General features: G+C 41.8%; 1 protein-coding gene across 1 annotated transcript in view; it reads left to right on the top strand.

Moving 5' to 3' along the window:
* The window catches only part of cnksr2b (connector enhancer of kinase suppressor of Ras 2b), a 46,255-nt gene that overhangs the window by 20,889 nt on the left and 3,492 nt on the right, over window positions 1-21,874 (top strand). Inside the window, exons 5-19 of the mRNA XM_063011197.1 lie at window positions 891-932; window positions 4,639-4,758; window positions 5,765-5,824; window positions 7,210-7,278; window positions 8,277-8,423; window positions 9,410-9,543; window positions 9,712-9,899; window positions 12,033-12,238; window positions 14,199-14,247; window positions 14,334-14,509; window positions 14,792-14,865; window positions 14,955-15,026; window positions 15,195-15,262; window positions 19,239-19,336; window positions 20,880-21,390. Coding sequence (XP_062867267.1) covers window positions 891-932; window positions 4,639-4,758; window positions 5,765-5,824; window positions 7,210-7,278; window positions 8,277-8,423; window positions 9,410-9,543; window positions 9,712-9,899; window positions 12,033-12,238; window positions 14,199-14,247; window positions 14,334-14,509; window positions 14,792-14,865; window positions 14,955-15,026; window positions 15,195-15,262; window positions 19,239-19,336; window positions 20,880-21,390 — 2,014 coding nt within the window. The remainder of the gene's footprint in view (window positions 1-890; window positions 933-4,638; window positions 4,759-5,764; window positions 5,825-7,209; window positions 7,279-8,276; window positions 8,424-9,409; window positions 9,544-9,711; window positions 9,900-12,032; window positions 12,239-14,198; window positions 14,248-14,333; window positions 14,510-14,791; window positions 14,866-14,954; window positions 15,027-15,194; window positions 15,263-19,238; window positions 19,337-20,879; window positions 21,391-21,874) is intronic.

Here is a 21,874-nt window from a genome sequence, read left to right on the forward strand (position 1 = left end):
AATATTAATATATATCCTATGATTTTAACGAGAGTAAATATGTAAAGCATGCAAAAATATTAAACTAGTTACTGGTGTTTAAATATTATTTTTAATGGCCACTTCAGAGTCACTTCAGATCCAACCAGTGGAGTTCCTCACAGAAAGCCACCGCGCCCACATAATTCAGAGCAGGCACGCAGCACAGACAGCTGACAGTTCAGATTGGTGGAGGAAGAGGAGGAATGAGTTGAGGAGAGGAGGAAATGAGCAGCCAGGGGAAGAAGAGAAGTATTTCATCAGCCTGAGTGTAGGTGGCCTGACTCATAACTCGCTCGTCTGTCTGAGAGGAAGCGATAATCAGACAGGCATTTTATTTAAAGTACTACAAGAGGGGGAATCCTGGATGTGGAACACTGGTCAGAGGATGAACAAGCCATTAACCACCGACAGTGTTTTGGGCAGCCAGGACTCACTGATGTCAGAATACATGTTATAGCTTTGTAATATCTGGTATGGATCAACAAAAATGCAGAAAATATGACTCAGATTTCAGATCATTTTAATACTGGTCATAAATTGAATGACTGTTGGGTTTTACCCAGTTGGATGAGGTGTGTGCTAGCTTGACCAGCAGGTGGTGTAGAGGTCTTCAGAGTGAACACAAGAATATCCCAATTAGAATGGAAATGTAAAAAGGGGAACATTTACTGCTAGTAAATGATTAAGGGTGAGGTTCTAATGCTTTGTAGCTGTATTAGCCTGATATGAAAGTAGCATACATCAGATGTTGATCATAGCTAATAGATTATTATACTAAGTATTGTGAAATCTGATAATAATAGTAATACTCCTTTAATTATAATGTATAATACAAAACTATTTATGTTTTGTTTTGTTGTTTTTTCTAGGATAACACAGTTTATGAGACGGAGAATAAAATCCTTCATGTGGTAAGAAAAAATTCATCTTTGTGATTTGATGCTTTTTGTAGATTATCTGTGCCACATTACACTGAACAGAACTGTCCTCCTGCTATAAATACCACCATATGCACTGTGTCATTAGAGAGACAAAGAGACAAAATATTCATCTGAAGTACTGTATACATTTCCTTTTAAGATTTGTGCTCATATTTTAGGAATACCCACACATGCAAAGTCAAACATAATAAGACAAGCGAGGCTGGATCCACACAGTCAAAGGAGTGTTCTATGAAATAAAAAAGAGACAAATGAATCTAAATATATACGTTATTATATAATGTAGATGAACAGTTTCATAACAGTACATGGATCAGACAGAATTTTCCTCCTCAGCACAGATGGTGTGGCGGGGCGTCACAGTGACCATGCAATCGAAAGCTCAGCATATTGCAGCGCAGCAGGATCCCGGGCGCATGGCAGAATGACAGAGAGTAATAAACTGCCTGCTTCATCAGCTGATCTTTCTATCAGCTGACTCGATATTTTAGATTTGATTTAGCTTGCTGGGTTGTGTTTATATTAGCACTGTGTGTGTTCACATGTCCTGTTGTTCTCGATTATGAGGCTTTTAATTTACTTGCAGGTGCTAAGGGATTTTTTAAATGTGCTATACATTACAGCCAATTATGTGCTAATCAGTTATATGCCTCCAACATTGGGGAAAAACTTTGGGAAAGGCCTTTTTCTTACACACACAGACATTGTCTTAACAGAGGAGTGGAGGTTTTTATAGCTGCAATGGTCACAGTCGGGTGTTAACTTACTTTTGGCCAAATAGTGTTTTTGAAGTTATTATTGTAAAAAAAAACTATTAAAAATTTATTCAGTATGCAAATACATACACTGATCAGCCGTAACATTAAAACCACCTCCTTGTTTCTGCACTTACTGTCCATTTTATTAGCTCCACTTACCATATAGAAGCACTTTGTAGTTCTACAATTACTGACTGTAGTCCATCTATTTCTCTACATACCTTTTTAGCCTGCTTTCACCCTGTTCTTCAATGGTCAGGACCACCACAGGACCACCACAGAGTAGGTATTATTTAGGTGGTGAATGATTCTCAGCACTGCAGTGACACTGACATGGTGGTGGTGTGTTAGTGTGTGTTGTGCTGGTATGAGTGGATCAGACACAGCAATGCTGATGGAGTTTTTAAATACCGTGTCCACTCACTGTCCACTCTATCAGACCTAGTTGGTTGACCTTGGTTGGTTGATGTAAAGTCAGAGACAATCGCTCATCTATTGCTACTGTTTGAGTTGGTCATCTTCGAGACCTTCATCAGTGGTTACAGGACACTGCCCACGGGGCGCTGTTGGCTGGATGTTTTTGGTTGGTGGACTATTCTCAGTCCAGCAGTGACAGTGAGGTATTTAAAAACTCCATCAGCATTGCTGTGTCTTATCCACTCATGTCAGCACAACACACACTAACACACCACCACCATGTTATTGTCACTGCAGGTGAAAGCAGGCTAAAAGGTATGTAGAGAAATAGATGGACTGCAGTCAGTAATTGTAGAACTACAAAGTGCTTCTATATGGTAAGTGGAGCTGGACAGTGTGTAGAAACAAGGAGGTGCTTTTAATGTTATGGCTGATTGGTGTACCAGTGTAACCTGATTTAGGTACAAAAACTATGTTGATTATGTTGATCTGTGAGGATTCACATATTCAGCTAGATATTGCACACATAGAGATCAGCTTTCAATTTCATTGTACTGTACACATGTTTATGTACAGGGTTGGACAAAATAACTGAAACACCTGGTTTTAGACCACAATAATTTATTAGTATGGTGTAGGGCCTCCTTTTGCGACCAATACAGCGTCAATTCGTCTTGGAAATGACATATACAAGTCCTGCACAGTGGTCAGAGGGATTTTAAGCCATTCTTCTTGCAGGATAGTGGCCAGGTCACTACGTGATGCTGGTGGAGGAAAACGTTTCCTGACTCGCTTCTCCAAAACACCCCAAAGTGGCTCAATAATATTTAGATCTGGTGACTGTGCAGGCCATGGGAGATGTTCAACTTCACTTTCATGTTCATCAAACCAATCTTTCACCAGTCTTGCTGTGTGTATTGGTGCATTGTCATCCTGATACACGGCACCGCCATTGGATGCACATGGTCCTCCAGAATGGTTCGGTAGTCCTTGGCAGTGACGCGCCCATCTAGCACAAGTATTGGGCCAAGGGAATGCCATGATATGGCAGCCCAAACCATCACTGATCCACCCCCATGCTTCACTCTGGGCATGCAACAGTCTGGGTGGTACGCTTCTTTGGGGCTTCTCCACACCGTAACTCTCCCGGATGTGGGGAAAACAGTAAAGGTGGACTCATCAGAGAACAATACATGTTTCACATTGTCCACAGCCCAAGATTTGCGCTCCTTGCACCATTGAAACCGACGTTTGGCATTGGCACGAGTGACCAAAGGTTTGGCTATAGCAGCCCGGCCGTGTATATTGACCCTGTGGAGCTCCCGACGGACAGTTCTGGTGGAAACAGGAGAGTTGAGGTGCACATTTAATTCTGCCGTGATTTGGGCAGCTGTGGTTTTATGTTTTTTGGATACAATCCGGGTTAGCACCCGAACATCCCTTTCAGACAGCTTCCTCTTGCGTCCACAGTTAATCCTGTTGGATGTGGTTTGTCCTTCTTGGTGGTATGCTGACATTACCCTGGATACCGTGGCTCTTGATACATCACAAAGACTTGCTGTCTTGGTCACAGATGCGCCAGCAAGACGTGCACCAACAATTTGTCCTCCTTTGAACTCTGGTATGTCACCCATAATGTTGTGTGCATTGCAATATTTTGAGCAAAACTGTGCTCTTACCCTGCTAATTGAACCTTCACACTCTGCTCTTACTGGTGCAATGTGCAATTAATGAAGATTGGCCACCAGACTGGTCCAATTTAGCCATGAAACTTACCACACTAAAATGACAGGTGTTTCAGTTATTTTGTCCAACCCCTGTATATATGACAAGTAAAGGCATAGTTCATCTTCTTCTTAATGGAACAGTGGTCTATTCCAAGCTTTGAAAGAAAGCCAAAAGCTGTTGAAAGCTGTTGGAACACAGGTGTCACTGTACACAGTTGAGCAAGCTTTACATTGTTATAATCTTAGTCTCATGCAGGAAGGAAGTCCCTGTTCCAAAAATGGCACTTTAAACCTGGACGGGAGTTTGTTGCTGATTACATTGACATAGAAGTTGAAAAAGAATTGTGTGGTCAGATGAAATAATGGTTGAAGCATGTCTGGAAAATTCAAACCCAACCACACCATACCTGTTGTCATACTTGATGGTGGTAGTATGCTGCAGTGTAGCTGGTGCATTAGCCAAAGTAAATAAAATATAACCCTGTCCACAGGAGGTTCATGCATGCTTTGACTTGAGGAGAAATCGTTGGTTTGACATATATGCGGATCAATAAATCCAATCTGACTTGTATGAATCTCATAAATAGAAATAGAAATAATTGATGTCTGAGACATCAATCCAAAAGAGGATCCCAGTTCTTCCAGAGTGATCATGTGTTCGTTTTCTGAGAACAGTATCAGCTTCACCCTCCTCAAAACGAATTCTGATTAAAAAGCACTTCTTTTCGTTTATCCTTCTTTACGCTCCTCTCTTCTCTGTTCTGATTTAAACAGTGTAAGATGCTGTCTGGTGTATGTGACCACATAATCACACTCTCCTCAGACCCCATGGTGTCCCAGGCTGCTCATCTGGAGGTGATACAACTGGAAAACATCAAATCTTCAGAGGGTCTGGTAGGTGTGGCTTACTACATAATCAGCTGCTACCATGCCAAATGCAATGCAAGATCCACCTTAGCCAGTATCATAGACCACCAGACCACTATACTGCATCCAATTATTCTGTAGGCTACCCTAAGAAGACTCTTCCCTGTTGAGTCTGGATCATCTCAAGGTTTCTTTTCCAGAATATGTAGGGAGATTTCTTCTTACCACTGTTGCCTCCTGCATGCTTATTAGGGGTTTGGGAACTGGAATCTGCCAAGTTGCTTTGAGACAATGTCCACTGTTAAAGGTGTTATACAAATAAACGTGACTTAACTATTTCAGTGTTGAATATTGATTCCACCCTCCAGAAAATATCAGGTCACTGCTCATCCTATTGCTGACTTTTTTTAAATAATGGATGGGCATAGAGGGTCTGGTACATGGAACTCCACAGCACTGACCTCAAACGTAGTGTAGACCTTTAAAATGAATTGGAATGTCATTTGTGAGCCAGGCCTTCCTATTCAATTGTTGTATTCAATTGTCTGAGCTCGCACGTTTTCTTTTGACTAAATGGAAACAAATTCCCACAGACACATTTCAAAAGCCTACCAGGAAAGAGGAGATTGTTATGATTGCAAATAATGTATAAATATTAAATATACACATAAGCATTTTGCTGCACATAAGGGACGTAACATGGAACCTTCCCCCCTCACATTACTATACACACTTTTAGCCACATGTAGTCATGGATGCTTGTGGTAATAGACATGTGACTTTAAGACTGCACTGCTCCCACCCACTCACATATATACAAACATACACCAACACACAGATACACACTGCAGTGTGTTCAGTTTGGGGTGAATGGAGGCTGAGCAGAGCTAAAAATAAACCTTCTTTTTCACACATTCTTTTTCTGCTTCTCCTCGATCCTTGTGTTTCAAACTGTATAAGTGTTTAAGTGTCTAGCAGTGCATGTTTTCTGTCTGACACGTTCAACTAACAACTCCTCCTCTCCTTCCTGCAGGGCATGTACATCAAGTCAACGTACGATGGCCTACATGTCATTACAGGGACCACCGAGGGGGTGAGAATCCACTTTAATTCTACAGTACATCTGGTGTTCACAACCAATGCCAGAGTCCACACAGTTTGATCATTTCCTTTCTTTATCATGCCTAACAAACCTGAGAAATAAAATGAATTGACCCAGATGTTTTTTTAAAGCTGGGAAATCATCAAACTGTGCTGGACATCAGACCTTCAGGACTGGATTCATGCGTCCATGAGCTGGATCAGTTCTGTTAGCCTCATATCATTGTGGACTAATATAATCACAGAAAAAAATTAGGCCCCGGCTTGACTGACCTTCCAGTCTCACAGGGTCATCCTGGATCATTAACAAGATTACATCCAGGGAAAGATGGCTTGTTAACAGTGCTGAAACTAAACACGGGCTTGTGGAGCCTCCCTGCTTTAAAATCAACAGCTTTTAATTCATAACAGTTTTAGTGAACAACCTAAATCTCCAAAATGAATGATTGAAAATAGGCTTGTTGTTTGATTCAGTTCTCTCTAGGTGTTGTTTTGCAGACTTTCATATGAGTAACAGTGCATCCATGAGCTCCAGTATAAATTCCAGCGTTTTTTGTTTTTTTTTGCATTTACGCTGTATGGACAAAATTACTGGGACAATTGTTCTAATTATTAAATTCATGTGTTTTATTTACATTTACGTTATTGTCATTTAGCAGACGCTTTCATCCAAAGCAACTTACAGTCTTACAGTCTAAGCAATCGAGGGTTAAGGGCCTTGTTCAAGGCCTTGCTCAAAAGCCCAACTGTGGTAACTTGGCAGAGGTGGGGTTTGAACCAGCAACCTTCTGATTACTACTCTAGCATCTTAACCACTGAACCACCACTTTTTTATGCTATAACATTGTCTAATAGTTGTTATAAATCAGTTATATGAAGTGAATTATATGCTTCCAACTTTGCACCAACAGTTTAGTAAGGGGTTTTCCCTGTTCCAGCATGACTGCCCCTGTGCACAAAGCAAGCTCTATAAGGACATGAAGAAAAGCTTGGTTTAAAGAAACTCCAGTGTCCTGCACAGAGCCCTGATCTCAGTACCACTAAACAGCTTTGGGATTAACTAAAACATCAACTGAGTGCTTAGCCATACAAATACTCTTTTAACAAATAATAATAAAATAAATGATGAGTACTGTATGTACACAACTGAAAATATGAATTATATGAATTTATATATGAATTTGTTTATTTAAATGACCCCACTGTAGATGTTGTTTATAAAAGGGCCTGAACTTTTTTTGTGAGTGCACATTTTTCAAACATAAAAACTGAGTAAATCAGGAAGAAAAATTTTACCTGACTTTTTTCATTTTTTTCTGTCCGTAATTGTCATCTCTTATTATGCTCTTGCTCAGACTCTCTCTTCTTGTGTTTTAGTCCCCGGCTGACCGCTGTAAGAAAATCCATGCTGGTGATGAAGTCATTCAGGTCAATCATCAGACAGTGGTGCGGCATTTATTAGTATTATTATTATTATTATTATTTATTTATTTTTACATTTTTTTAAAGTACTATATATATATATATATATATATATATATATATATATATATATATATATATACAGTATATATATATATATATATGACTATACACCAACCAGGCATAACATTAAAAGCACTGACAGGTAAAGTGAATAACACTGATTACCTTTTCATCACGGCACCTGTTAGTGGGTGGGATATATTAGGCAGCAAGTGAACATTTTATCCTCAAAGTTGATGTGTTAGAAGCAGGAAAAATGGGTGAGTGTAAAGATTTGAGCCAGTTTGACAAGGGCCAAATTGGGATGCCTAGACGACGGGACGGGTCAGAGCATCTCCAAAACTGCAGCTCTTGTGGGGTGTTCCCGGGCTGCAGTGGTCAGTATCTATCAAAAGTGGTCCAAGGAAGGAAAACTGGTAAACCAGCGACAGGATCGTGGGCGGCCAGGGCTCACTGGTCATGTGGGGAGCGAAAGCTGGCCTGTGCCGGTCTGATCCAACAGACGAGCTACTTTCGCTTAAATTGCTGAAGACCTTAATGCTGGTTCTGATAGAAAGGTGTTAGAATACACAGTGTATCGCAGTTGCAGGGCTGTTTTGGCAGCAAAAGGAGAACCAACACAATATTAGGAAGGTGGTCATAATGTTATGCCTGATCGGTGTATATTTCAACGAATTTGTTTGTAAATACATTTCATTATTAAACCTTTTTAATCAAATGTATTTAATCAGCCAAGAAATGTTTCATAGCCTGTGTTGGTGTAAAGTCTCCATCTGCCATCTTGTTCATGACAGATGTAGCTCAAACAGACCAAGTCACTATTTAGAAACTGTGTCTACATTCTTTTGATTACATAATATACCTAAAAGCTCAAATGATTCTGATATAAGGATAGTTATTTACTGAGCTGAGAGGTGTTTTGATGTTACGGGAGTTCAAGTAAGTTTTTGATTGTGTAGGTGGGCTGGCAGCTGAAGAATTTAGTCAACTCTTTGCGCAGCGACCCTGCTGGCGTGTCTTTAACACTGAAGAAACGCCCACAGAGCACCCTCACTTCCACCCCTGCCTTACTGAAAAACATGAGATGGAAGCCGCTGGCACTGCAGGTACCGCCAGCATCTGTGAGTGTGTGTGTGTGTATGTGAGAGAGAGAGCAGGAGAATATAGACAGCAGTGTTGTTTAAGTGGTGTGAATAATATAATGATTTACATCGGAGGAGTGCCATGCTTCGTGATGCTTCGTGTTAAAGACTCTTTATCTGAAGGGCTCTTCCCAACTGCAGTGCATTCCAAATTTTCCTTCACGCCCTATGTAACAGACTGCTGCGCCCCCAAGCACAAACACATGTAAACTGATTGGGGGGTAAATCAATATTAGGCAATTAATCAACCAGTGTTAATGCAATGTATTTGAAATGTCCAACAACTTCATGGTCAGGTGTCCATTTATATTTGGCCATGTGGTGTATGTAAGGGTTACATAAAAATCATTTTGTTTTCAGTTTATTTTTATTAACCCCTTTATCCCGGTTAGAGCCACATTGAGTCTGGCTCCATCCAGAATCACTGGGCTTAAGGCATGTACACACCCGGGACAGGGCGGTAATCCATCACATGGCTTCAGCAATCTGCCTCTTTCAGACATAGCCAATCATGTCTGTGTAGAATCTCAGCATTGATGGGTGAATAGACCACTGTGACACCCCAGTGCCCTTGTAAAATTGAGTAATTAATTATTTTTTTCTTTATATTATTGTTATATTGTTATATATACTATTGTATTACTTTTTGGTGGATCAAGTTTTTCAGACCAGCCAATCTTCAGAGGAAACCCACAAAGATGCTGGGAGAACTCCTTTCAGTCAGAGACCTTGAACCAAGGTCCACATGACCCTGGACCATCACTTGTTGCACCACCGTGCTGCCCAAAATATCCGTTAGTGTTTAGTTAGTAAGTGAGGGAACATAAGCAATGTGTGTCTGTGTTTTTGCTGAGTTTTGGAGCATAATCTTCACACCATTTTGGGTTACACTGGGTTTTGTACTAGCAGATTTTGATTGTCTTTATGTGGTATATCTGTCCTACCCTTAGCCCATCTTCCCTTCGAGTCCCAGTAGCAGTGCAGCCACACCCTCCAGCACCATGAGCACCCCTTCAAAACGGGACAGCTGCGCCCTGCAGGACCTTTACTTCCCTCCACCACCTGAGGAACCTTACACACCCAGGTGATTACACACCTTTACAACAAGCTCATAGTCAAGTGTCTGCATACTTTTGGCCATTTAGTTTACATCAAGCTGACAGACTAGAACCTCTGTACTCTGTACAGAACCTACTTTATTATTATTATTATACCCAGGAAAAAGACGTCCATACTTTTCTTGTTTTTGCAGAGAGGGAGCGGGTGGGGACCATCCCCAACATGAGGTGGCTAAGCGTTCAGAGTCTCCCAACTCCTTCTTGGATCAGGAGTGTGGGCGGAGATTTCCCATGGTGGATGAGGATGCAGTTCTCTACTGCTACGAATACGACCAGAACCCAGGACCCCCTCCTGTCCGCAGGGACAACACCCTCACGTATGGTAAATGCTTTTTATTAGATGAACTGGATATTTTGGGGTCAGTTTTCCAGTAAAAACATTAGAGGTTAAAAACATTGGATTAGAGGTTATCAGCCAGCAGCCCATGAAAGGTTTAAATGATTGTAAATATCTGTAATATAAACTTGGAACATACAGACCAGAGTCCTGGCTCCCTGAGTTCAAACCTTGCCTATAATGCTATTATGCTACCTAATTCTGTATAGTCCTATACCAAACCTAAACCTAAAAAACAAAGTCTCTGTTAAATCACTGAGTTCTTTATATACATTTGAAGTCAAAAGTTTACATACACTTGTAAAGCTCATGAATGTCATTGCAGTCTGACAATGTAAATTACTTCTTCAGCTGTACTTTCTCTGTGACTGAATGACTGAAATGACACAAACCAAAAAATCATTCAGTTTATTGTGGATTTAAAAAAAATAGACAAGCCGCTCAGGTGGTGCAGCAGTAAAACACGCTAGCGCACCAGAGCTGACATTTCAAACTTGTCAATTCGAATCTCAGCTCTGCCATCCAGCTGGGCTGGGTGGTTACATGAACAACGATTGGCTTGTTGTTTACACAGGGTGGGAAGCCGGATAGGGACCTCATAACTGATGCAATTACGACCTCTGCTGGCTGATTGTTGGCGCCTGCACAGGGTCGAGGAATAATGTGTTGATCAGGGTGTGGCTCTCTGTACACAAAGCTGATCCGCGTATGAACTCGACTCGTGCAGGTGAAAAGATGCAGTTGGTACTGTACTCATGTTGGAGAGGGCGTGTTTCAGTCTCGCTCTCCTCAATCAGGAGTGGAGATCAGCAACAGAAAGCGTAATGCAATCGGGTAAGTGTATATGACTAGATTGGGAGAAAAATTGGGAAAAATGTACATAAAGCAATTTAGATTATTTATATGAGGGTCTAGAAATTTGAAAGAAAATCTACTATGAAGTAGAAGTTGCTGGAACACTGTTTCTGCTGTCACTGTCTACACTCGAACCAACTTGCCGTGCAGGAATTAAGCCAAAGTTTTCTTTGTGTATGTAATTACCCAAAATCTTTGCATTTATGGCATTTAGCAGACGCTTTTATCCAAAGTGACTTTTAATTGTGACCAAATATAATGCAAGCAGCTTGAACCAGCAGTTACAACTGCCGTATCTGATATAACTTCACTCAAACTTGTTTGCATGGCAGCTTCTAAGCCCATGATGACATAATTCTAGGGGAAAGAAGCTTGTGTTCTCTATGATCATGTAGTCAAAGAAAATAATTGAGATCCTAAGAATGCCATGATACCTTTCTTACACAAGAATGTAAATGTGTGAGTGTGTGTGTATGACCTGTGAGACTGGTAAAATGATGAAGAACTGTGACACTTGTACTGTACAAAATCCAGTTCTGATGCTTTTTATTGCCCTGTAAACAGTCTTGAAGTTGGCAGTGTGGTATTTAGCATTGTATGATTCTGTGTGAGGCAGGCAGGCTGAGGCCCGTCTCCATGCCGGTGGAGTATAACTGGGTGGGAGACTACGAAGACCCAGCCAAGCTGAAGAAGGAGCTCAGGAGAGGTGGGTGAGGGAGGCGGGAACGACAGAGACAGTGCGAAAGCAGGGGACGTTTCAGCCTCCTTCCTTCAGTCTTACTGAGCCCATGAATCCTAATCCAGTTCCATCGGTTTCCCTTCACCCCTCTCAGACCATGCTGTCCGATTTGTGGTTTTGCTCTGTGTCGATCCTCCCTCCCTCACGCCCTCTCCTGTTTCCTTCGCCAAACCTCCCTCTGCATGTCTGTAATTCCCTTTGTCTGAGGAATTCAAAATTTTGTGCTATTCTATTGCCATGGAAACTCCAGGCTAGATCCGTGGCTGTGGGGGCTTCGTGGCAAACTGAGTAGGTGCAGCGAGAACGGACTGTTTAGTCACAATGGCAGAATTGTGTGTGTTTATTTATAACTCGACATCAGTAATCATTTCGTGTCACCACTACATTGTATTACTCATAAATGTGATATGAACAGTCGCTCTGTAATACACCAGTGGGCAGATGGTAAGCCATGCAGCTTAATTGTACATGCACCATGCACCACCAATTCCCACTTGTTAATCATCACATCACTGTGTACACAGAAAATTCCCTGATTCGTTACGTTGGTGAAGACAAGCCAATGCCTGACGAGTATGTGATTGGACGGAGCAGCAGTAGGCGGAGCAGGAGGAAAAATGAGAAAGGAAGTAGCCCTGCTCGATATGCCCTGGTTCCTGCCCATCAAGTGGAGATGATGAGACAGGATTCGATAACCACACCCACCTCAGAAACTTCCTCCATCTATCAGGTTAGTGTCACCACATTTAGTTAGTGAACACAACGGTTCTGTGGAAAATCCAATTTTTACGATTTTTCTAGAACCACAAATGGAATGGATCAGCCAGATTATACTTACTTGTTTAAAAAACATTCAAGAATTTGAGTTCTTTTATAGGTTTAATAGGCCGGAATAAAAATATACATTCAGCAACATCGATTATTGAATTTGGTGGTATAGAAAGACCTAGATAGATATAGAAAGACCTACAATGGCATTCAGCTACTTGACAGTGTACAAAGTTCTTAAACCTTAGCAATGACTGACTAGAACTGGTGATTTTTTTTGTGCCCATATAAATAGGGTTACTTTACCAGTAACACCAATCATTACAAAGTACAAGAAAACCAAACTGTCACTGACTGTCAGGGGGAAATTCGTCCAGATGGTCAGACATGTTCCAAGAACCACAAAACTGCTGGAACATTTGTGTCATAGCCAACAGCCAAGCAAACTTTACAGGGAGACCATGCAAACTCCACACAGAAAGGACCCGGACCGCCCCACTTGGGGATCAAACGCGGGACCTTCTTGCTGTGAGTCGGCAGTGCTACCCACTGAGCCACCATGCCACCTTATATCTCCTTAAGCTTAGAGGCTGTCATGTGAGAAAGTAGCCCTCCACTTTAAAATTGTCTCTTCAGAAACAGTAGTAGAGCTTTGGGCTATCAATCAGAAGATTGTCAGTCCAAATCCCGATCCTGTTGGGTCTCTGTCTGTTTCAGAGGTGCCATACAATGGCTGACCCTGCACTCTGACACCAGCTTCCAAGTCACCAAGCCCAGTGTCACTTGCTGGATGGATCGAGATCGAACCGAAGGCCAATAAAAAAAAAAATAGGTCATAAAGTTAGATTAACCTAATGAGGTTGCAATTGGCTGGCTCGTGGGGGGAAATCCCTACATATTTATCCATAGGTAATTGCTGCTGACCCATACCGATCAATAATACAAATGCCATCTATGGAAGTGTGTCCTCCCTGTAGCTATATATAGAAAATAGGCAAGTGGTGGGCAGATTTTGGCCCGCAGGCCACATATGGCTGTTTAATCCTACTCCTTGAGTATTTACAAAAAGCTGAGTCAATATGCTGGTAAAAGAGGGTGATCAACAACACTGTTCCCACTGAAATTAAATAAGGTAGGTAATCTTTGCTTCTTAGATAATGAGTATCACATGTAATTTATATTAGTATATCCACCCAAACTGCTATTGGCTCTGCCACTGCTGGGACTATTGGTAATTATTGGGATTTATTTTATTATTATTATTATTTTAATGCATTTTAGCCCAATCCACTTCCTGAAGACGTCCAAGGAGGGTGTATATTCACCTGACACACACTCCTTCTGATGTGTGCACAGTCCACCAGTCCCTTTTTATTTACCCATACTTCAGTAGATTTGGCTTTGCATAGGGAGAGCCACACCCTGTTCCCTGCGCTCCTCCACTTTTAGTACAGGCGCTCTGGGCAATTAAGGTCCTTACACAGCGTTGATAACCCAACCCCTTAGTCCGGTCTTTCCCACCCAAGGCAATTTTGTCTGCTTTACATTTAAAGCACTAAATTGCAGGCAATCAGTCAATTGTGCCTGCTAGAGGGCGCCCAGCTGACCGGTAGCAGAGCCGAAATTTGAACACGGGAGCTCAGAATCTCATCACTGGTGTGCTAGCAGTGTGGGTGGACGTAAAATCTTTGTTGGATGGATAAGTTTAAAAACGTTTGTACATTTTGTATAATAATATTTTAATTACCTTAAATACTCTAATATATGCACACAATTTTAAACAGTATCTGGCTTAGCTGCTTCAGCTTATTAACAGATTCAAACCCATACATTCATCCCACCCTACGCTCAGTCAAGTGGATGTAAAAATTGTGTACATTTAATTATTTACCGACTTATTAAACAGTGATTCTTTCTTGCAGACGTTTGATCAGTCTTCAATGCTGTCGAGGTCAAAAAATAAGTTAAAAAGTGAGTTACTGTATGTTCTTCTCAGAATTAGCTCTTATCATAGCTGAAATTAACAAATTAATTATTTTATTCTTTTTATTTTCTAGCAGGCCCGGTGCCTTCTGTCAGTAAGCGAAGGATTTCCTGTAAAGATTTAGGACAGGGAGACTGTGCAGGCTGGCTCTGGAAAAAAAAGGACGCCAAGAGCTACTTTTCTCAGAAGTGGAAGAAATACTGGGTGGTGCTGAAGGATGCTTGTCTGTACTGGTACAACAACGAGGAGGTAAGTCATTGAATATGAACAGAACAGAATAAAAAAAAATGATTGCATGTGCGAAATCCACGCTGATCGAGCAGAAGAAATACAGACAGCATAGTGTCTGCCCCTGTCTGGTGAAAAAAAGCTGCTGATTGTTGATTTTTACGCATGCGGACATGCAGACTATGCTCTCTGTATTTCTCCACCGCTCATGTCAGCTCAGTTTCCAGACACTAGGTGTTGCTGTTGTAATGACTATGAGGGAGCCAACATGATGATATGGTCACATGATTTTGCCTTTTGCAGAACGAGAAGGCCGAGGGGTTCGTCTGCCTCCCTGAGTTCAAAATCGACCAAGCAAATGAATGTCGCAAAAAGTTGTACGTACAATTTGTATTCTTTTTTTAGCAGATGTGCCTCCTTAAAGGAAAAAAATGCTCATTTTTATTGTTTATCATTTTCTCTAAAGTGCATTTAAGGCCTGCCATCCCAAAATCAAGAGCTTCTACTTTGCAGCAGATAATGTGGATGATATGAACAGGTGAGTGAGCGTAAAGCTGCAGCATGGAACTGTTTCTTTACATTATTGCAATTAGCTTTTTACACCTGAGTGGTTCAGCAGTTTAGCAGTTCTTTCATGTTTGAGTAATATTTAGGTAGCATTTAGCAGCTCTGCAGGTGACTGCTGTTTTTTCCTGTCAACACGCAGATGGCTGAGTCGATTAAACATGGCAGCGGCGGCTCACTCGGAGCAGGAGAGGATTCGGCAGGATCATGGTGAGAAGATGCCTTCACACCACGCTGAACTTGTCAAATGACATTTTCTTTTACTTTCGTCTTGTGTAGTCTGGACTACAGCTTGTAAACATCAAAGTTTTATAATGTAAATGTCTTTATTTATTAAAATTAAAGTACTTAAATGTACACACAAATATTACACAAAAATTATGTACAGCGGACCCTTGACTTACGAACCGTTTACCATACGAACATTTTGGGTTACGAGCGTTCATTTAACGTAACGTACGAACAAATTTTGGATTACAAACTGAAATTCGCGAAACGTGACGCCACGAACACGTTGACTCCGACTGTCTCTCTCTATATACAGTATACAGTGTATCACAAAAGTGAGTACACCCCTCACATTTCTGCAAATATTTCATTATATCTTTTCATGGGACAACACTATAGACATGAAACTTGGATATAACTTAGAGTAGTCAGTGTACAGCTTGTATAACAGTGTAGATTTACTGTCTTCTGAAAATAACTCAACACACAGCCATTAATGTCTAAATGGCTGGCAACATAAGTGAGTACACCCCACAGTGAACATGTCCAAATTGTGCCCAAAGTGTCAATATTTTGTGTGACCACCATTATTATCCAGCACTGCCTTAACCCTCCTGGGCATGGAATTCACCAGAGCTGCACAGGTTGCTACTGGAATCGTCTTCCACTCCTCCATGATGACATCACGGAGCTGGTGGATGTTAGACACCTTGAACTCCTCCACCTTCCACTTGAGGATGCGCCACAGGTGCTCAATTGGGTTTAGTCCATCACCTTTACCTTCAGCTTCCTCAGCAAGGCAGTTGTCATCTTGGAGGTTGTGTTTGGGGTCGTTATCCTGTTGGAAAACTGCCATGAGGCCCAGTTTTCGAAGGGAGGGGATCATGCTCTGTTTCAGAATGTCACAGTACATGTTGGAATTCATGTTTCCCTCAATGAACTGCAGCTCCCCAGTGCCAGCAACACTCATGCAGCCCAAGACCATGATGCTACCACCACCATGCTTGACTGTAGGCAAGATACAGATGTCTTGGTACTTCTCACCAGGGCGCCGCCACACATGCTGGACACCATCTGAGCCAAACAAGTTTATCTTGGTCTCGTCAGACCACAGGGCATTCCCGTAATCCATGTTCTTGGACTGCTTGTTTTCAGCAAACTGTTTGCTGGCTTTCTTGTGCGTCAGCTTCCTTCTGGGATGACGACCATGCAGACCGAGTTGATGCAGTGTGCGGCGTATGGTCTGAGCACTGACAGGCTGACCTCCCACGTCTTCAACCTCTGCAGCAATGCTGGCAGCACTCATGTGTCTATTTTTTAAAGCCAACCTCTGGATATGACGCCGAACACGTGGACTCAACTTCTTTGGTCGACCCTGGCGAAGCCTGTTCCGAGTGGAACCTGTCCTGGAAAACCGCTGTATGACCTTGGCCACCATGCTGTAGCTCAGTTTCAGGGTGTTAGCAATCTTCTGATAGCCCAGGCCATCTTTGTGGAGAGCAACAATTCTATTTCTCACATCCTCAGAGAGTTCTTTGCCATGAGGTGCCATGTTGAATATCCAGTGGCCAGTATGAGAGAATTGAACCCAAAACACCAAATTTAACAGCCCTGCTCCCCATTTACACCTGGGACCTTGACACATGACACCAGGGAGGGACAACGACACATTTGGGCACAATTTGGACATGTTCACTGTGGGGTGTACTCACTTATGTTGCCAGCTATTTAGACATTAATGGCTGTGTGTTAAGTTATTTTCAGAAGACAGTAAATCTACACTGCTATACAAGCTGTACACTGACTACTCTAAGTTATATCCAAGTTTCATGTCTATAGTGTTGTCCCATGAAAAGATATAATGAAATATTTGCAGAAATGTGAGGGGTGTACTCACTTTTGTGATACACTGTATATATACAGTGAGCGAACGTTTGGACAGCGGATGGTGTTTTTCCGGTGTTTTCTTTATATTTTGTAAAATTCTATATTAAAATGTCCCCAAATAAGGTGCAGAGAAAGCGCAGTGTTGAGAAAATGAAAAAATCTATTACTATTTGTTGTTGTATAATTACTCCTGCCAGTAACTGTCACTGTGTATCAGACAGAGGGGACAGTGAGTGAGAGAAAAAGGCTGAGTAAACTATTCTTTCTTTCGTGCAATTACACCTACAAAATACAACACTATTGAAATAAAGAAGGAAGTAATAGAGAAATATGAGAGGTATTGTTGTTTCTGGTAGATACATTTTATAAAATAAAAAAAAGGAAATTTATTATGGTGTACGGTACAGCACACGTACTGTACTGAAATGTGATGTGTTTTATGTATAGTACTACTGTGTATTGTTGTTTATTATTGTTTATTACAGTAATGTCTATTCTATAATTTAAGGAAAATATAGTTGTATTTATAACAAAAAAGACCATTTAAGACATTAGAAAGGTTAGGTAAGGGGGTGGTTTGGGAGGTCTGGCATGGATTAATTCTATTTACATTTTTTCTTATGGGAAAAATAGGTTTAACTAACGAATATTTTGACTTAAGAACAGCCCTTTGGAACCAATTAAATTTGTAAGTCAAGGGTCTACTGTATATCCTTCATGTAATGTAATATAAAAGAGCCAACACTGAATGTACACAGTCCCTGAATGTACCTTTCTTGTTGCTAATGTCGCTGTTCCTGTAAGGTAACATCCCCTTTTTTACATTAGAATCTACCAAAAACAAATCTAAAGCCAGATTTTAGTGGCGGTGTAAGATCACTACTTGTCAACATTTTATATGACACACGGTATCACACTGTGATGTCATGTGCACTCATAGCCCTTTTCCACCAATGTGGAATGGGTTCCATTCCAATTCACGCACCTAATTTTAAACCATGAACATTCGTTCCCAAACATCAACCAAAGTATAGTGGGTTTAGCTCGACTGTGGCGACATCTGTGGTCGTGTCAAGTCGTAACATTGTGTGCATTGTGTAACACCCTGCGTTGATGAAACATCCTTGGTTCCAATAAAAAACTCAGTGCAAATAGGGCTGGTTCTCTAAATAGCACCAAGGTTAAAAGATGTTTGAACTGAACCAAGGCAAGATCCAGAGTTATGTTTGTTTGTTTATTAGGATTTTAACGTCATGTTTTACACTTTTGGTTACATTCATGACAGGAACGGTAGTTACTCATTACACAAGATTCATCAGATTACACAAGATTCATTCAACAGTCTTCAATTTACCTCACTTGCATGTCTTTGGATTGTGGGAGGAAACCGGAGCACCTAGAGGAAACCCACACGGACACGGGGAAAACATGCAAACTTCACACAGAAAGGACCCGGACCGCCCCACCTAGGAATCAAACCCAGGACCTTCTTGCTTTGAGGCGATAGTGCTACCCAGTTAGCCACCGTGCCACCCTATCCAGAGTTATTTGGTTGAAAAGAGTCAATAGTGTCAGATCATACAATTATATTCTTTTAAAACAGACCTTTACATCACAATGTCAGCACTTTAAATAATTTCTCCCAATCTGATCATGTTAATTTTCTGTGCCAGAGGGAGGAAGGACAGTGGGGTTGCTATAAACTCCTGCTGGCTGGTCAAGGCATGAGTGGTGGAGGATATATGGAAGAGCATAATGTGACTGTACATACACAATGCAGCTTTCTGTGAGTGTTCACCTCTAGCAGGATAAAAGAAGGGGTCAGCAACTGCTTGATAGTCCTTGATCAAGGCAGGAGTGGTGCAAGCAGTAGAGAAGTTGCAATTGGTAATTAGAAACAACCAGACCGAGAAGAAATTGGAACATGATATATGTACTGTATGTATATAATGTCAGTCTATGTATATTTAGGCTGTATGCAGACATTACTTAAAGGGTAAGTAAAGTCAAACCAGTGTACACTTTTATTAATATATTGATAACAATGCTTTTTATTGTTGTTTTTTCTCAGACTATTGGAGTGAAAGCGATCACGAGGATAGTGATAACATGTCTTCAATGGTTAAACATGACAGCCCTCCACCTCCCTATGACACCTTTCCTGCCCTAGTACGTCTCTCCAGCTCTGTATATCACAGATCTCTGTAATATTACTGCATGCTGTGTTTTTTTCTGAGGACCGGGCTCTGTGGAATAGCAGGAGCACAGCTGGCTGTTTCTCGTTACGTCTCTTCAGATCCGCTTGTCAGTGAGGCAGCTTTCAGAGATTAAGGGAGTGAAGAAAGAGACGTCTGTACAGATGGAAAAAGATGAAATGGAGAGGGGCTGTAGACGAGACCAAAAAGAGACGTGTAAAATAGACAAAGGAAACCAATTGAAAGATTCATTAATTATTAAAGCTCTTAGGATCAGCGTGTGTGGCTGAGGGTGAGACAATGGGGCTTTCTGAAGAGCGTCTCCTGATACCAGATCCTGCCAATGATGACACATATAATACCGTGTGGGAGAGCTGGTTGTGTGTGTATGTATACCTGATGGTGACAGGCAACCCTAAAGTGTGCAGTTTTTCTTTTATTCCTGTTGGTGTCACCTCACCCACTTTGGCTTAAGAAAAAGATTATATGTAGCTTAAAGGTGCGGTCAGTAATGTTAAAATTTGGAATCCGGCACCCAGGTGGCGCAGCAGGATATTCCGCAGCAGGATATTCCGCTAGCACACCAGCGCCGAGATTCTGAACTCATCAGTCCGAAACTCGGTGTTGCCATCAGTCGGCTGGGCGGCATCTAGCGGGCATAATTGGCAGTGCCAGCAGCAGACACGTCTCTGCTAGGGCGGGATGACCGGACTATGTGGGTGGGGTCTTCAGTAGCTGTGTAAGGACCCTGATTGGCAGATAGAGAGGCGCCTGTGCAGAATGCATGGGTGAAAAAGGGTTCCGCTAAGGGCTGCGCGCGGGTCTTCGGAGGTGTGAGCAGCAATATACCCACCTCGACTGCAATCAGGGATCCCCCAGCAGCGGAAGATAAATTGACTACACTAAATTTAGGAGAAAAAGGGAGAAAATGCATAAAATATAATAGAAAAAATTTTTAAATCCAGGTGGGTCATATACGGGATACAGGATTGTGAAAGCACACCTCAAAGATGAGATACTTGTAGATTTTCTTCCTAGCGCAATAACAACATCAGTAATTCCAAAAATAACAACAATACATATAATTCCAAAAATAACAATGCCAGTAACATGAATATACACTATAAGGCCAGAAGTATTTGCACACTCCTCCTGATTATTGAGTTCATGTGTTTCATCCACACTCTTTTCTAATTGGTGTATAAATCATTGACAGAGAATGTATTTATGCTTTCAACTTTGTGGCAACAGTTTGAGGAAGGTCCTTCCCGGGTCAATAAATACAATAAATAAGTTTGGGTGCTTAATGCTATTAAAGAGCCTAGGAAGATGTTGAAACATCAATTGCAGGCCAAACCTATTTGTCCAGCATCAGTGCCATACCTCACAGATGCTCTTACCTCATGGGCACAGATTCCCACAAACACTCTAATATAAACCAGTATAAACCATGTGAGTAGTAGGGCTAGTAATGATGATCATCAGAATTTCATTTGTCTTTTCTGTAATTCTCGCAGGTGAGTCCCTACCTGGAGCCCAAGCACATCCGACCTCCCTCCACAGAGTCTGTCCAGCAACGTTCCCCCCATGAAGTCTTCCATCCTGAGCCCCAGTGTGCCAGTGTTAGCAGTGCCAGCTCTCCTGGGCGCAAGTCAGCCAGCCAGCGGCGTTCTTGGCAGGACCTGATCGAAACGCCGCTCACCAGCTCAGGTCTGCACTTTCTGCAGTCTCTGCCTTTGGAAGACGCAGTGTTCCTGGAGCCCAACGGAGCTTCTGGGGAACTCCAGCGGCAGGCTACTCTGCCCCCTCAGAGAGGCCCGCATCCTGAACGCCACAGCCTGTTGACGCCCACCCAGCCGTCCAGCCAGGCGCCCTTCACGACCCGGATAGGAAGGGAGGGAAAACACCGCAGCTTCACGTTGCCACGAGACAGTGGCCTGCACGCCATCCTGGCGGCCACGGAGGGCACACCTGACCACAGAGACGTCCAGCAACATCAGCTGGGTCAGGTGTACATCAGAGAAGCAGGTAACTCTCTGCAGTACTTGCAGAGTAAATTGGAAAAGCTATACATTCAATTAAAATGCAGAAATGCAGGATGACCTGGGAAGGGGGCAGCTCCACAGTTGTAATCTTATTCAGTGACGCACTCCCTCTCTTTTTTATTACTTAAATAATACATAAACCCATAAACATAAATTTCCTCCTCTAACAATAAACCCATTTAAAAATAATCAGTTGAATCAATAGTTTTAGCTTAAAGATATTTCTTAAAGAATGTTCTAGCCAAACGTGTTTCTTACACAGTTAACAGTTATCAGATACCATGGACAAAACAAATCCTGGTAATGTTTCAATTTCTTATAAGTGGACAGGTCAAAATATTCATCACAATTATACAGTACACTGATCAGCCATAACATTAAAACCACCTTCTTGTTTCTACACTCACTGTCCATTTTATCAGCTCCACTTACCATATAGAAGCACTTCTATTTCTCTGCATGCTTTG

Source organism: Trichomycterus rosablanca, chromosome 16, assembly GCF_030014385.1.
Source record: "Trichomycterus rosablanca isolate fTriRos1 chromosome 16, fTriRos1.hap1, whole genome shotgun sequence".
In the NCBI taxonomy this organism is placed as follows: Eukaryota; Metazoa; Chordata; class Actinopteri; order Siluriformes; family Trichomycteridae; genus Trichomycterus; species Trichomycterus rosablanca.